Source organism: Chrysochloris asiatica, unplaced genomic scaffold, assembly GCF_000296735.1.
Source record: "Chrysochloris asiatica unplaced genomic scaffold, ChrAsi1.0 scaffold00076, whole genome shotgun sequence".
NCBI lineage: Eukaryota > Metazoa > Chordata > Mammalia > Afrosoricida > Chrysochloridae > Chrysochloris > Chrysochloris asiatica.
Genome location: NW_006408594.1, coordinates 13227115 through 13244802, shown reverse-complemented (window position 1 = coordinate 13244802; position 17688 = coordinate 13227115). Strand labels below are relative to the sequence as shown.

Below are 17688 nucleotides of genomic sequence, written 5' to 3'. Positions count from 1 at the left end.
GGTACCATCCCTGCATTTGTTTACACATCTGTATATGTCCAGCACAGTTGGGTAAGCACAGAACACTAAGTCTGGCCTAGTTTTAGGGTTATAGTTAGGTTTATTTTACTTACTTGTTTTTGAAACATACTTGATTTCCTCTTCAGTGTAGATCTGTAACCACAACCCTTTCCTGCCCAGCTCCAGCCATGTCCTGTGCCTGTAGCAAAAGCTCCAGTAGGCTGCGACAGGCCATGCTAGCTGACAGCCTGGTCATTCTCTCTCGCTGCTGGTTCAGCTTTGTCTTCCCGGCAGCCCTCAGCCCACCTCTGTGCCCTCTCTGCAGCTCAGGGTTCCAGGACCACTGTCTGCATCTGTTTCACTTGGTCTCCCAGGTCTTTGTTGTATAGGGTCTGCCTTCTCTGCCATCTTGACCCAGAAGAATATTTTGATTTTTTTAAAAATAAGGTTTTCTTTGATTTTGTAGCAATGTTTTTTTTGTTGTTGTTTGTTTGTTTGTTTGTTTTTATTGGGAATTATATGTTAGTTTACATGGAAGAACATTATCTTTACATTCATCCTATCATATTTCATTTCATTGCAATGATTACAATCCCCTGCATGCATCATCAAACAACCAAAGGATACACTCCACACACCTGCCCCCTGGCCACCAGCCAGCCCACAGCCCCTCTCCCTCCCTGAGTCCAGAGTCCCAGGCCACTCCTTCTTTGCAAGTCATCGTCTCTGCCTCCATCCCTGGCGTCCCTGCCTTCCTGGACAGGGTCCAGCATTTCGCTTTTCTCTCTTGATGGTTCCAGGGATCTCCACTCCTGGACTGCAAAATCAACCACTCCCCTCCTCTTGTTAGAAAACGTCTACCTTTACCTTTCCAAAACTCATTGTCAGACCTGATAGCAATCATTCCCTGTTGAATCACCGGTGTCTTATCCCCATCACCTTTTATCAGCCCCATCCAGACAGGTTGGAAACAACACAGTGGAGAGGCTATCTTTCCCTGTACCCTCTGGAACTAGGTTATAGCGGTGTTTTTTATTTACCCTTGTAAAGTTAAAAGTCAAGTGATTGGTCAGTGAAATATAAAACTCTGCAGGGATGTTTCTAAATTAAATGAATGCAGGGTCATGTTGTCATCTTTGCTGTTAGTCCAGCGTCTGAGCTAATAGAAGGGGTCCTGGTGATGCACTATTTACATGTTGCTGCCAGTCTAAAGGTCAGGGTTTGAAGCCACCAGCTGCTCTGCGGATGGCATTGGTGGCAGTTCACTTCCATAAGGAGTCACAGCCTTGGAAACCCTCTGGAGAGGCTCCACTTTGTTCTGTAAGGTCAATGTGAGTGCGAATCCACTCGACTGCAGCGGGTTATGTTTTGGTTTAAGCCTGGAGCAAATTATCGCATAGTTAGTAAATGTAATTGTGTAATATATTTTTAGTCTTTTTCAGATTTAAGCAAATAGTTGCTCCTTGATTCTTAACAGCTTTAATATGACCAAGATTTTATTAAAATAGCCTGATAATGCTTTTTCTAAGTTTGTCATATACTCTTTCTTTTTTACAGCTTTTATCTCTTCTTTTTGAAGATTTGTTCAAAAAATTTAATTCTGAAATGAAGAAGATTGCTGACCAAGTGATTCCTAAACAAAGAGCAGCCCAGTTTGATGTCGTGAAGCACATGCGTCAAGACCAGATTACTAACGGCATGGTGAATGCCATTTCTACTGTAAGTACTTTTGCTCATTTTCTCAAGGGGTTGTAATTTATTTACAAATCCCTGCAGTGCAGTGGAAACTTAAGGCACTTGGAGAAATTAATGGGACAAATATCTTTTTGTTTTTTTTTTAAACTTTTTATTGTGCATTATGTAAAGGTTTATAGACAAGAACATCAGTTTGATATTCAGCACATCATATACTTTGTTTCATATCAATGATCGCAATCTCCTCCATGCAACACTGGTTAACCCACTTCTGCCCTGTGCTTCCTGTTTCCATTCCCTCCTTCTCACCTTGGTCCATAGGTAAATGTTGTCCTTGTGATATCAAGTGACTTACCATTCCATGGTGAGCATACTTTACTAGTGTTGTTGTCCCTCCTGTCCACCTATTTACTGCTTGGCTGAAAATTGAGCCACAAGGGGAGGGATCCTTTCCAGACCTGAAGGGTGGTCGAGGGCCACAGTCTCAGGTTCCTCCAATGTCTTTTTGACCAGTAAGCCTGTTTTTTGTTGTTGTTGTTTCACGTCTTTTAAAAGGATATTTATAGATCAATAGTCTGTTGAAAAATAGTGCACAGGTTTTAAATGTGAATCTGTAGAACGTTTGTGGCTACAATAATTCCTTGTCAAATTCTGGGTGGTGTTCCATTAGACCAAAAGGAAACAGAGCCTCTTGCCTAGGAGGGTCTTCTTGGGTGACCATTAATAGCTATTTTTTAATGGATGCCTTTTTCCCTCACCCCTCCCTTTTTTTCTGTAATAAAATTGAGACATTGAAAGCAGGTTTATTAATTGGCAACTTTTGTGCAAAACAATACAAATTGTTTCATTTCATTGTGGGTCTCTGTTCTTTTAAAGGGCTGTCAGCTGTTGCTCACATGAGACGTGAATGCAGACCTGGCAGCTGCCGGGTGTCAGGGCCTCTGGCTATTCATGAAGGGTTATCAGATAGGTTTGCTCCCTTTTCTTAAAGCCTAGCAACTATAAGTCTATCTGATGAAATCGTGCTCACTTTTTGTATGCCAGACATAAAATGAATTTTATGGGTTGGATTTTGCCCCAACAAAAGACTCGCATAGTGTAACACATTGGTTCCCTTCACAAAGAAAGCATTAGTGGCAGACTTGGTACCGTACTCAACACCAGACATGTACAGTGAGTCTGTGAGCAGCCTTGGAAGTGGCAGGTACATCTAAACTGGAGAGAAACCAAGCCACTGACCCTCTTTCAGCACATTAACTTAACACTGTGTCTGAAGGTGGATCCCTGAATGTTGGAGAGAAGCCTCCAGTAGTGCTGGAACCCACTTTCTGGTAGCATTGCTTTTCCTTACTAGTCTTTTCCTTGCTAGTGACTTCACAGACTTTTCTGACCTATGATTTTCTACTCATAGGATTGGTTTAGAGTTGTTCGTTTGCTTCTAGATGGCCCTGCTTTGTTTCCCAGAAAGAGCTGTTGATTAGAAACTCAGGAGTAGGCGTCTTGTTGGAAGTGGGCCCCCCTAACCAGGCAACTTGAGTGAGATCCACCTTTATAGATGTACCTGTGTTGCCATTCAAAGACTTTGAGCAAATGCGTTTGCTCAGAGCAGATCTCCTCTCCCTTTTCAAATACCCTTGAAGAAGACTAGACTGCACCCTCTTGTTGAACATCTTGGCTTTGCTCCCCAACCACGTGTTACTTGCCAACCAGCTGTTGCCTTTTTTCTGCTTTGTGCTAAATATCTGCTTGACTGTACTTACTTTTACTGTCTGGCCATCAGCCCTTTTTTTTAACCAGATTTTTTTCATCCTGAACATAGAAAAAGTATAAACTGAATAAACATTATGTTGTTGTTGTTGGTAAGTGCCATCGAGTTAGTTCCGACTCATAGCGACCCTGTATAGGGTTTCTGAGGACCAGCTGGTGAGCTTGAATTGCCGAACTTGCAGTTCAAACTGCTTTGGAGTCTGGTGCATTAACCCACAGCGCCACAACAAACATTATAGAAAGAAGTTAATTGGGGACTATATGTGCTTGCTCTGTTTCTTCCATTTGCAATGGGTTGTTTCTTCATAGAATTTAGCTCTTTTTTGCATGTTATCAAAAACTGAAGGTTCTGACGTGATTAGATCCATGTTATAATAATGATCAAATTTTAATTTGTAAGGGAGCATCCTCCAAATCACATAATTTAACTCCCAAAAAATCACCCAATTACCTTCTGAAACCAGCAGTATTTTCTAGTACAAGGGGTTTTAACCCAGGATCTGTGAATCCTCTCCTGAAATTGAATGTGAAATGTTGAGCTGATGATCTTCTGTGCATTTTTCTCAGGAGCAGATTCAGAGCTTTCATCGGGTTTTCAAAAGAAAAATGAAGAACCACTGTTTAAAGCAGATAGAATTTTCTCCTTGGCATTAGAAAGATCTGGCAGTGTTACCTGCTGTTGTGCATGGGGTCTCTGTGAGTTAGAACCGACTCAACAGGACTTAACAACAACAACAGATAATTTGCATCAGCCATCCCTCTACTACTATGTGTTTCTTGGTGTTGCTGTAGGATAAGCACTGGACTGCTAGCCAGAAGTCACTCCGCTGGAGAAAGATGAGACTTTCTGCTCCTGATAAATTTGCAGTCTAGGAAATCCTTATATAGGGTTGCTGTGAGTCAAAACCAATGCCATAGTACCTAACAACAACTATACATCATCCCTAATAACTGTCATCAATCATTTTCATGTTACTGTATTTTCCTCTTTGGGAGTTCAGTGGCTCCAGAATATAAGCTCTGGACTGTGAACCGCAGGGTATGAAGGATAAGGGAATAGTCCAGCAGCTGCTCTGCTGGAGAAAGACGAGGCTTTCCACTCCCACAAAGATTTAAAACCTCAGAAACCCTATACAGCGCTTAACTCGACAGCTCTTAACAACAATGTATTTTTCTTTGATTATGACTATGGTTTAGACATCCCAATAATGGCACATTCCAACATAAAATTGTTTTTCATATCTTTGAACTAGTTACACCATATATGAAGACAGAAATTGCTTGTTTTAATTGTTACCTATTGCTTCCAGTGAAAATCTCTGACTGAACTGGCTTGTTTGGGCTGTGATTCGTTCTTCAGAAAATGATAGCTCTGGTTTGATAAGGTTGATTTATCCAAATACTCTGATTTTGCTGTTGCTATGTTGTTTTCAATCGAGTCATTTTGACTCAGTTACCTTATGTGACACAATTGTCCATAGGGTTTTCTAAGTACTGCAGGATAAGCACTGAATTGCTAACCATAAAGGTGGCAGTTCAAACCCACCAGCAAACCGAGGGAGAAATGAGGCTTTCTCCTCCTGTAAATATTTATAGCCTGAGAAACCCAGTATAGGTTTGGTGTGGTTTTGTCTGTGTGTGCTCATCTTTACGGGAGCAGATGGCCAGGCATTTGTCCTGTGGAGGTGGTCATAAACTCTAAACTGCCAGCCTTGCAGTTAGCAGCAAGTCAGTTCCAGTAGTTACCCGATGTGTGATGCTCATTAAATGCCTGGGCTCCAGTAAGTGACCTGGCTACATTTACATTTTTTTTGTTGTTTTTTCAGGTTTATTGAAGTGTAATTTAGATACAAAAATGTTTATTAGTACATCTCTACAGATTTTGAAGCACATGCAGTTGTGCAAATTTTAATTTGGGTTGTGACATTTTGATCTCTGGGGATACATCAGGGCTCTAATTTCACAAATAAGGACTTTTTTATGTTGAACTTTTCAGAGCGACTACATTATCAGTGGACAATGCTTAGTCTTAAGGCTTTTTTCTCTCGGCAGGGAAATTGGTCTCTAAAGAGATTTAAAATGGACCGCCAAGGTGTGACTCAAGTGTTGTCTCGCTTGTCATATATATCTGCACTGGGCATGATGACAAGGATCTCTTCCCAGTTTGAAAAAACCAGGAAAGTGAGTGGTCCACGGTCGCTCCAGCCATCTCAGTGGGGCATGCTGTGTCCTTCGGATACCCCTGAGGGAGAGGTAAGGAACCTGGGTAGCTCTGTGCTGTGTCAGAGGTCACACCTACAGGAGGGGCCTGGAGGCTGCTCCCATTACGGCAGGAAATATCCTTTGGGTTGATTAACCATTTCTCTGACAGCAAAGCATTGATGCAGCTTGTTAGGACTACGTTAGTACTGCTCCAAAGCCAGTATTGGAGTCCTGATGTGATGCTGTAGGATAAGCATTGGACTACATGGTCGGTTTGAACTGCAAAGTCGAAGGTTCAGACTCAGCATCCGCTCCTCAGAAACCCTATACAGGGTCACTGTGAGTTGGAACCGACTCCATGGCACTTAACAACAACAGCAAAGCCAGTATCTGCAGAAACATGGTCTGTATTTCTCCTGCTTGTATTAGTTTATTCCAAGAATCCAACCATGCAGCCAGGCAGGGATAAGAATGTGAAGGGAAGTTGAGAGCACCATCACTATTTATGCTTACAGGGAGCTTTTCATGAGCCACTTCTCAGTTTCATGTGTGCTAAAGAGAAGCCACAGACATGACAGCAGCCACTTGGGAGCACGTAGTTCTCTATGCTGCTGAAACGGAATTACCACAGGAGATGGCTGTAACCAACAGAATGCCTTTTCTCCATTTATTCTTCTAGTACAGTCCAGCTCTGGGGAATGGTCCTTGTCTCCTTTCAACATGTATGGGCCCCGTAGTCCTTGGATATCTCCATATGTCTTGGTACCACTCTTCCCCTGGATCTAGAAACTTCACAGTGTGGTGACCCCAAGTCAAACGGACGGACTCTACTCCCAGCTCTTCTTTCTTGGTGGGAGTAGAGCTCTTTGATCTCTGCTGGTTTCTCTCCCCTTTTGTCTCTTGTAAGGTAAAAGTTGCAGGTTACATCCCAGGGAACTTACTTTGGATCAGGGCTGTACTGGGATTTAAGGCGTTGCATCTCCCCCTTAATCTACTGATTTATCACATCCAATCACATCATGGGTCTCATCCCATAATTGGCATATTATGTAATTACATAACTACTGGGACCTGAGAATCATGTCCTAGCCAGGTTGGCACATATTTGGGGGGATACAATTCAGTCCATGATGCAGTGACACAATTCAGGATCTAAAGTTGACTCAGACACACTCATGTAAGAAACATAGCAATTACCTTGACACTAAGCCAAGGAGTTTAAGTAGATTTGCTTCTATTGCACCCACCACACCCTAGGCTCTGCTTCTATCTTAGTGTTGACCACTGTTGGCTGCACTTGGTTTTATTTCTTTAAATTGTTAGCTTCTGGAGGAAGGAACCTTGTTAGGGCCACTATTGTATCCTTAGCATCTAGCACAGAGACTAATTCAGAGGAGAGGTCTTGAATTTAGATGCTGAATGAATGAATTATTAATTTATAGTAAATCAAAGATGTAGATTCCATTTGTTATAACTCAGAAATAGGCATTTCATGCAGAGTTGTAATTTTTAGGCATTATTATCTGCTGGTTTATCTTAAACCATATGGAAATTGACACTTAAATGATGCCACTTGTCAAATTTGCATAATGTATACCTCTTGAACATTGAAACACTCAACTTCCTAGAGGTTGCTTCAGCTAACTTCCATACCTACTTTGAGCTGCTGACTATGGTGGATGGTGTTTAAAATAGAGGCTGTCACCTTTACCTGTCAGAAGGCTCCCAAGTGTTAGTTTTTCTCAGCTTGTTTTATTTCATTCTACTTTATATTTTTATTTTAGAATTTTTTTTTTTTATATTGTTGTTTTCATTTTTGTTAAGTGTTGTCGAGTCATTTCTGACTCATAGCATCCCTGTATAGGGTTTCCTGGTAGTAGCTGAGGCATTTGAACTGCCAACCTTGAGGTTAGCAGTCCAGTGCTTACTCCACAGTTTGTATAGAAGTTTAAAACTAGTCTTCCATTTCCTTTTCATTTTGAAATAATGTCCAACTTATAGAATGTTACAAAAATAGTATAGAGAAGATGCCTGACTCTTCAGCTAGATTCCCCAAATGTGACCATCTCACAAACTCATAGTATAGATCTCAATCTCGTGAAACAGTTACAGTCTCATCAATCGACAGACCTTGGTCCTGTGCTGCAAGCTGTCTGGCTCAGGTCCTTTTTCTGGTCCAGGATCACACATTACTTTCAGTGGTCATGTCCTGAGCCTCCTATAATCTGGACCTTTTTTCAGTCATTTTTACTTTTCACAACTAGGACACTAGAGTTAGTGAGTATGGCTGGTTATTTTACAGAATACCTTACAGTTCTTATTAGAATTTGTATGTTTTTATGTAAGTGAAAGATCCGTGTTTTCCTTTAGTGTCTTTGTATACTGAAGTTATTCAATCGTCTGTATATATCAATTTCTTGTTAGACCTTTATGATATGGTCACTGTTTACCATTGCAAACAGTACAGTGATGAGCATTTCTGAGCCTAATCCTCTGTTTATACCCATGTGTACCATCTTAGGGTAGATTCCTTGGGGTTAAAGGGCAAGTATGCGTGTAATGTTTCTTGATGCACTGGCCAAAGTGTTCTCTGCAAGGCTGTACTGCTTCCTGTTGCCACCAGCACATTGGTTACCTGTTTTCAGATACAAAGTGTACTTTGTGTTACTGAAGTTCGTTCTTAGAAATGACTGTCTCTTGTTTTTTTAGGCTTGTGGTTTGGTTAAAAACTTAGCTCTTATGACACACATCACAACTGACATGGAAGATGGGCCCATTGTGAAATTAGCCAGTAACCTGGGAGTAGAAGATGTGAATCTATTATGTGGGGAAGAACTATCTTACCCAAATGTGTTCCTCGTCTTCCTCAATGGTGAGTGCATTCCAGGGACACTTTGATCTCACATGACCTGTGAAGGGAGGGGAAGGGATTCTGTTAATACCATGGTGTGATACTGTAGGATAAGCACTGTACTGCTGATCACAGGGTCAGTGGTTCAAACCCACCAGCTGCTTCTTGGAAATCCTATACAGGGTCACTGTGAGTTGGAACAGACTCGACAGCACTTAGCAACAATATTTAGAGGTAAAATCAAAAACACTTTGATTCTGGACCCAGGTTAATCTTTTAACACTAGAAAAAGATTGATGACAGAGACAACTAATTCCACTGGTTGGGTTATGCAGGCTTGGGATGTATATAACTACAAAGACTAAAAGGTAACATTGCAAAGACGGGTTACTTTCTCCCCTTCCACAGACGCTGACATCCCACAGTGGGTTAAGGCTCAGCCTGGTGTGTATCAAAGTACAAGTTACATGTCTGAGTTACTCAGCAAAGAATTAGCTCCGGCCTTCCAGGGACTGATTCCTGTTCCGCCATCTGGTTCTTGATATGTTGGCAGCCTGTGCAAGAAGGGTCCCTGTCCTTTGGCTCCTTTCACACACACCCCCACCTCCACCAGAAGTCCTCCAGGAATGAGGGCAGCAATGTGCTTGACAAAGGGCAGGTCTGAAGGACTGTGTACCTATCCCCTCACCAGTGTACTATAGGGGGCATTCCTATAGTACACTTGGCTCACTGTCTCTCCCTGCCTTCCCCTCTGGGAAGCACTAATCCTTTGCCGTGGGGCTGGTGGGAAGGACAGAGGTCAGAATCTCAGCAGGATTGTTTATTGAGTACCTCATTGAGTGTATTCCAGAGACTAGTGCTGACTGAGCCTCTCTGAACTCTTACTGCCTAGGTGGGGACACAGGAACAGTGCCTTAGCCACATGTACTAGGTGCCTGTTGTGTTCTCATCCCTCAGCTCCGGGTCCCTTGGACCACCCCTTAACCATTCCAGTATGTTGGCTGCCTGCACCTTGTCACCTAATTTTAGGTATTCGTAAAAATATGTTCAGATGACTGGGTAGGCATTCTACATCAGATGAGCTGGATTTTTTTGTTGTCTTCTTACATATGCTGACTTATTTGTGCTTAGGTAACATCCTGGGTGTCATTCGAGACCATAAGAAGCTAGTGAATACATTCCGACTGATGCGGAGAGCAGGTTATATCAATGAATTTGTTTCTATCTCAACAAATCTTACAGACCGGTGTGTCTATATTTCCTCGGATGGAGGAAGGCTGTGCAGGTATATGTCGCTAAGAGTTTTTAAGAATCTTGCTGTATTTATTTTTGAAACAAATAGACTTATTTCTATTTTTGTAGCTGTTCCAATCTCTTTGATTCTTAAGGTAAATTTAATTCCATTAGCAAATACTTTATGAATATTCCTACTAAGTATTGAGGAGTTAGAAATTAATAGGAGACAGTATGCTGTCAGAGAGCTCAGGGGCAGGCTAATAATAATCAACTGTGTGTAAGTGATGAACGATAGCCACTAGTTCTTACTTTTGTAGATGCATTGCATGTAAGGCATTAACTACAATTCAACTCCCTGAGGTCAGGACTGTTATTTTCTGTGGCAAATGAGCAAACTGGAGTTGAGTGAGACCAAGAGATATGCTGAAACTAGATGGTGGTAGAGTCTGTTTTTTTTATTTGGAAGTCCTTTGAATTCCTCTGATTTCCTCTGGTTTCATGATTTCTCCTATAATACTCTATATGAACTGAATATTAAAGGATGAATAGGAGGAATGTGTTACTAGCCTAAAGAAAGAAAAGAGAGAGACTGAAAAATGGCATGAATAAAAGCTTGGAGACTTAAGAAATGAAATAACAGGCCCAATTGCAAATAGGATCCCTCTATTCATTCAGCTGATGTTTATCAGGGCTGTGTAGGAGCTGGGGGTTTGAAGATGAAGATAGCGTAGTATCTGGTCTGTGGCGATCTCCACTGCCTAAGCCCTGTTCTTGGTAGATCTCCAGAGGTGATGAGACACAAGACAGTGAGCTGCTGTAGAGCTGTGGATGAACTTTGGCATGGAAGTCAGTTAGAACTGGTCTTGTCATGGCCATTGCCTATGTTACCAAGTTTCCCTTTTGGTAAGCCTGCCTCATTTTCCTTTGGGGACTGTTGCTCCCCAATGGCAGTCTTCTCGAGATGTTCAGTCAGGTAATCTCTCCTCCCCAGTGAAGAGTCAGGCATATGAACCAAGTGACGCCAGCTAGGCGCTCTCCTGGGAGAATTTGAATCCCAAATAGGAGCGCTCACGGATTCATCCTGAAAGTAACACGTGGTAAAGTCTGCTCATTATGTCTCCCTTGTGGCCCTTGCCACTGCTCCCTTCCTTTTTTCTGGGCCTAAGTATTATACCTTTTGCTTTGAGTGAACTATCCCATTCTTATCCTCTTTCCATTTGTGCCAGTATTAGCCAGAGCTCTTTGCCACGAGAAAACGCTAGCTGATGATACACCTGTATCTAAACCCTACCTTCCTGCTAGATGAGTTGTCGAACTCTGAGTATGCAAAGGGACTTCCCAAAATTTATAGAAAATTACATTAACTTGTAACTCCATTCTTCCACTTTTTGAACCCCCCCTTATATTATTTGAGCACTGGTGTGGCATTGTAGGATACTCACTAGACTTACACCCATAGATCAGAAGCTCAAGCTCACCAGCCACTCTCCAAAACCCTATACAGGGTCACTGTGAGTTGGAACCATCTCGATGGCACTTAACAACCACCACCACCTCATGTTATTCAGTCTCAGAGTCTTGGTTTCCTTGACTGTAAAATGGAAATGTAATAATCACCTAGAAGTATCCTGAGAACTGATTGATACAGGCTGATAGAACGAAAGTGTCGTCTAGGGTGTCTGGCACTCACTGCTCATTTGTAGTTATTAACATGATCCAATAGGGGAGGGGAAAAACAATGACATTGCCTACCTTACTCTTTTTATAAAGTTCTTTTTGATTCTATCCTGCATAATACAGGAAACCCTGGTGGTGTATAGGTTACATGCTTGGCTTTTAACTACAAGGCCAGCAGTTTGAATCCCAGTCATTCTGCAGGAGAAAGCTGAGACTTCCTGCTGCTGTAAAGATTTACAGCCTCAGAAACCCAACACAGGGTCTCTATGAGTCGGAACCAGCTCCACAGTGCACACCCACCCCACTACTACCACTCTCATAATATGGCATTTTCTGAAGAAAAGGAATTCTTTTTTAGAAGGCATGTTATAAAGGCATAACACAGACTCTGCAGAAAGAATCAGTGGAATGTATTTAGTGAAATACAAGCTCAGTGCAACCCCTCACTCTCTGTGACTCATATTTCTGTCATATGATTGGGTCTCTTGCCCTGCACGGAGGGCAGCCCTGGAGCTAGGCTTTGCTCTGTTCTCCACCAGGAAGCATACAGAGTCTCCAGGCAGAGTGGAGCCAGTTCCTTTTTCAGCAGCTGTGCCCCTTCTGTAAACGCACAGTGCCTTGCCTCAGCTGTGTAGAAGTGCCCATTAGTTTTCAGATGTTTGGACTTCAGAGCAGAACGTACAAGTGTCTTGTGGTCACTTGCTCCTCTCTGTAAGAGCTACTTGTCCAAATAGCAACAGCCCTTGACATTCGGGGCCGCATGCCATCCTTTGTGTCGGTGTTTCCTCGGGGTGGCGAGGCCCCAGAGGGTCCCATCACCGCTGACAGTTACAGGTCAATCTAAGAGTGCATCCACGATGGAAAGTCCTTTCTACCTTGCTCCCCTGTCAGCCCTAAAACAGAAAGTAAGGAAGCCCGGCTCTCGGCAAGCGTCGAGCCTCTCCGTGAGCCCCTGTGTAGCTCTGAGGGCCCCGCCACTAGAGAAGCCCGAGGGGCAGCCAGTTACACATGAACAAAAATAGGCCATTAAAGATCCTTAGATTTTCTGTGTGTCATTTTTATTTTGCTTTTTTATTTAAGATCAAATATTTTCAAAGATTCTTGGGGAAAGTACTGTGTGTGTGCATGCACATAGGTGCACATGTCTATGTGTATGCATACATATGTTCAACTGTACATGAGAGACAGAGAAGAGCCCCCCACACTCACACATGTCAGAAACACCTGGTGTCGTACAACAACCCAGGAATGAGTTTGATTGTACGTAAATCTTCCTTTATTTCACTACAGTAAATTTACCTGCCGATTTACTTCTTATGTTGAACTACTAAGAGTTTTATTTTCCCATTCTAGACCCTACATAATTGTTAAGAAGCAGAAGCCTGCAGTAACAAATAAACATATGGAAGAGCTGGCTCAGGGGTACAGGTAAATCACCAACCTAAGCTTATCTCTTGAATACGTCCATGCTTTAATCAACAGTGATGTTATTTGAGTTATGCTTTTCAAAGAAAATTGTAGTTTCATTGTTGGTCTCTTAATTGCTCCCCACCAAACATGTCAGCCTGTTAAACACTTGCTTATCTATATTAACTTGGTTGTACATTGTAAAAAATTTATGAATTACATCCTGAGAATTACATGTTTCTAATAAGAAAGATGTGTAGACATCTTGTGTATGTAGACAGTGTGGGACGCTCATCATTGGGAGTTTTCTAAGGTTATAGAAGATTTGTTTATACTGGTATGAAGCTTTCAGAAGTGTGGGCTCAACTGACAAGAATCACAAACACTTAATTATTTTTTACAATAATTTTTGATCACTGTGTGATCCAAGAAAAACGTGTCGCGTGTATCCCTTCAGTGTATTGACATACTCTAAGAGTGAAAAGTGCTTCAGAACTAAAAAACAAATTTAAAGCCAATATCTTTTGTTAGTACATGCATGTAAAATATTATAATCTGATGCTTTTTAGTAATGTCTATTTGACCAATATTTTCCCAGGAATTTTGAAGATTTCTTACATGAGAGTCTGGTTGAATATTTAGATGTGAATGAAGAAAATGACTGCAACATCGCACTCTACGAACATACAATTAATAAGTAAGTAGGCTCTTTAATGACCATAATGAAAACATTTTTTGCTTCTAGAAGGAGACCCTGGGTGGCATCAAGGGTTAAGTGTGTGAGCACTAATCAGAAGTTTGGTGGTTCTCATCCTCAGAAGCAGCTCAGGAGAAAGGCCTGCCAATCAGTCAGCTAGGTCCCAACCTTGAGAACCCCATGGAGCTCAGTTCTACTAAGTACCACAAGGGGTCACTGTGAGTCGGAATCAACTCAACATCAACTGCTTTTGTTTAGTTTGGTTCTATTGATAGAAACTACCTTCTCGTTTTGTTGTCATTTTTCAATTCTTCTGCAATGGATACTCTTAGCAAAAGCTATTAGAACCATACTATTGTATAATGTTGATGTTGAGTGGATTCCGACTTGCAGTGACCCCTTCTGTTACAGATTAGAACTGAGCTCCATAGGCTTCTCAAAGTTATGACCTTTCAGAAGCAGGTTGTCATGATAAATGGAGAAAAGATTGATGCTGTCAAAGACTTCATTTTGCTTGGATCAATCATCAATATTAATGGAAGCAGCAGTCAAGAAGTCAGATGATGTATTTGTATTGCATTAGGCAAATCTGTTGCACATATCCTCTTTAAAGTGTTCAAGAGCAAAGATATCAGTGTGAGGGCTAAAAGTGCGCCTGACCTAAGCCATAGTATTTTCAATAACCTCATATGTATAATGAAAGCTAGACAGTAAATAAGGAAGACTGTAGAAAAATGGATGCATTTGAGTTATGGTATTGGAGAAGAATCAAAGTGTCATGGACTGCCAGAAGAAAAAAATCTGTCTTGGAAGAAGCACAACCAGAATGTTCCTTAGACGCTTGGGTGACAGACTTTGTCTCTCCTACTTCGAACTATCATCAGGAGCAGTCAGTCCCTGGAGAAGGACATCATGCTTCACAAAGTGGAGGGTCAGTTAAAAAGACGGAAATCCCCAATGAGATGCATTGGCACAATGGCAGCAGCAGTGGCTCAAGTGTCTTTTTTAAACTTTTTATTATGAATTGACTGAAGGTTTACGGACCACATCATAAGTTTTGTATCTTACACATCATATGCTTTGTTTCATTACAATGATTGCAATCCCTTCCATGTTCCATCAGTTACCTCAATTCACTTTAACATTGCATTCCTCCCTGTGGTGGTTTCTGCTACCTTCATCTTTCCTCTGCTGGCCTCCCTCTTGCATATTGACTGCCCTGTGACCCACATTAACATGTGTCTACCCTCTAGCTCATGAAAAATTTCCCTTGCCCCCACCCCCACTCCCTGCAACAATTTTGGATTGTTTCTTTCATCAAGAAAACCAGTTTTTAACTTTTTACATTGGTCTCATACAGTGTTAGTCCTTTTTTGATTGACTAATTTGACTCAGCAATAATGTCCTCCAGGTTCAACCATGTTGTGAGGTGTTTCACAGATTCATCCTTATTCAGCATTTTGTAGTATTCCATTGTGTATATGTATTAAAGTTTGTTTAACTGTTCTTCTGTTGATGGGAATTTAGACAGGCCCCATCGTGTTGATATGTCTCTTGTAGGCTGCATACAGAAGGATCCTGTTTTCTTACCTTCTTGTGACTGGTGCATTTAATCCATTGACATTTAGTATAATTATCAATAGCTATCAATTGATTGCTGTCATTTTTCTGTGAGGTTTTGTGTGTGTGAGAGAGAGAGAGAGAGAAAGAGAGAGAGAGAGAGAGAGAGAGAGAGATGAGGCTTTGTTCTACATCATTTTCTGCGCTGAGTTCATTTTGTCTGGGTTTTCTTTTCATTTTCATTTCTGTTGTGTTCGTGTTTACTAAATCTTTTCTAATTTTCCTCTCTTTTTATTTTCATGTGCAGGTATATTAATTTTCTTTGAAGTTACCCTATAACTTATTGAAGTTTTCCCCTATTTAAAGTAGTGTTTTGTATCTTGAAATCTCCTTACTCCCTTGCTTTTGGAAGTTCTGTATCTACACTATTTCCTCTTTTTGCTTTGTAGTTGACTTTATTATAAATTGATATCTCTGTTTCCTATTTTCAGTCTTGTAAATTTGTTTCACTATGGTGGTGGTGGTTGTGTGCTGTGGAGTTGGTTCCGACTCGTAGCGACTCTGTATAGGGTTTCTGAGGCTGTATATCTGTACAGGAGCAGAAAACCTCATCTTTCTCCCACAGAACAGCTGGTAATTTTGAACTGCTGCTTTTAAGAGTAGCAGCCCAACTCGTAGCCACTACACTAGATACTTCTGTATCTGGATTGTGTTGTCATGTCTGGTCATCTCAGGTTGTATCTGCTGCTATTGGTTCTCTGTCCAAAGAATACCCTTTAGCATTTTTTATAAAGTTGGTCTGGTCATTACAAATTCCTTTAAGTTCTGTTTACTAGGAAATGTCCTAATTTTTCCACTGTATTTGAGGGCAGCTTTGCTAGGCATATGATTCTTGGTTGGCAGGTTTTTTCCTTTAGAGTTTTGTAATGTGTTATGTACTATTACCTTCTTGCCTGCATGGTTTCTGCTGAGAAATCAGAGCTTAATCTTATTGGTTCTCCTTTTTAGACAACTTCTTTGTTCTCTAGCTGCTCTCAGGATTCTTCTTTTTGTTTGGTTTTGCAGAGTTTGATTACAGTATATCTTGGTGTGTTTCTTTTAGGGTCTGTTCTCTTTGGGGTTCATTCAGCCTCTTGAATGCTTATTGTCTCATCGTTCTTGATGCTAGGGATGTTTTCTTCCAACAACACTTTAACAGTTTTCTCTGTGCTTTTTATTGTGTCTTCCTGTTCTAGAATTCTGATCACCCATAAGTTGTTCCTCTTCATGTGTCCCACATAACTCTTATGCTTTCTTCAGATTTTTTCATTCTTTTTTCTGATTGTTCTTCTAGCATACTAGTATTGAAAGATTTATCTTCAAGCTCACTAATCCAGGCTTCCATTGTTTTACATCTGCTCTTTGTCCTTTCAATGTATTATCCATTTCTGAGTTCTTTGTATTAACCTTCTGGATGCAGGTTTTGTATTGTTTCGAATTTTGCATTTATTTTGTCTGTTTGTTCTTGTTGTGTTTTCCTTAATTCTTCTAAGTTTTTTTCTTCTGTGTTCTCCTTGCTTTACTTGATCTTTCTGTCAGTCCTCTGAAGGTACCTAAATATCATTCTTTTGAATTATTTTTCAGTTAGTTCTAGTACCTTTTCATCCTTAGAAATGTTTTCTGGCTCTGCATCTTGATCATTTGTTTGAGCATTCTCTTGTTTCTTTGTGTGAGCTACAATGTCTGCTGTCTCCAAAGAATTAGGGGTTGTCATATTTGCATTTAATTGATGATTCCCTGTTGTTGTGTTCTTTGGCTCTTACCAACTGTCTTCTGTGGGTGTGATTAGAGAATGGAAGCATGTACAATGTTCTCATTTTCTGTTCATGCATCTCAGTTTTGGGTATGTTTGGCTGGTGTTAGCAGGGCTTGCACTGGGAGTGGATGAGGGTGGGAGCTGTCCACATCTCTGGTCACCAGAGGGGCATGGGAAAAAGAAAGAATCGCACCTTTCCCATCACCTGTATGAGTCTGCTCGGCCAGGCCACCTGCTGTTGCTAGAATTGCTCACAAGGTGATTGAACGGAGTCTGCATGGCCTTGTACCAGTCTGTCTCCCTCTCTCACCTTCCCTAACCACTCAGTCCACTTCTCTAACCTTTAATCCAAACTTCAGGGTTCAGAGTTATCACCGGTGTCTGTTTCATTTGATCTCTTATATTTAGGCAGGTCCGTGTGGTGCGTCTGCCTAATCCACCACTGAAACTTGCTCTCCAGCGTAGACATGCTAAAGCAAATGGAAGAACTGAAGAGGTCCAAGAGCTAAACAGAAAATTTCAAAGATCAGCTCGAGAAGATAAAGCCAAATATTAAAACAAAATGTGCAAAGATCTGGAGTCAGAAAACCAAAAAGGAAGAACATGCTTAACATTTCTCAAGCTGGGGGAACTGAAGAAAAAATTCAAGCCTTGACTTTCATTATTGAAGGATTCACTGGGCAAATTACTGAATGATGCAACAAGCATCAAGAGAAGATGGAAGGAATACACAGAGTCACTGTACCAAAAGGTTCATGTTAAACCATTTCAAGAGGTGGCATATGATCCAGATCCAATGAT

At 41.2% G+C, this 17688-nt stretch overlaps 1 protein-coding gene across 1 annotated transcript in view; it reads left to right on the top strand.

Annotated features, from left to right (window-relative positions):
* The window catches only part of POLR3B (polymerase (RNA) III (DNA directed) polypeptide B), a 184867-nt gene that overhangs the window by 92141 nt on the left and 75038 nt on the right, over positions 1–17688 (top strand). Inside the window, exons 13-18 of the mRNA XM_006865254.1 lie at positions 1558–1719; positions 5515–5715; positions 8374–8536; positions 9647–9800; positions 12782–12856; positions 13434–13532. Coding sequence (XP_006865316.1) covers positions 1558–1719; positions 5515–5715; positions 8374–8536; positions 9647–9800; positions 12782–12856; positions 13434–13532 — 854 coding nt within the window. The remainder of the gene's footprint in view (positions 1–1557; positions 1720–5514; positions 5716–8373; positions 8537–9646; positions 9801–12781; positions 12857–13433; positions 13533–17688) is intronic.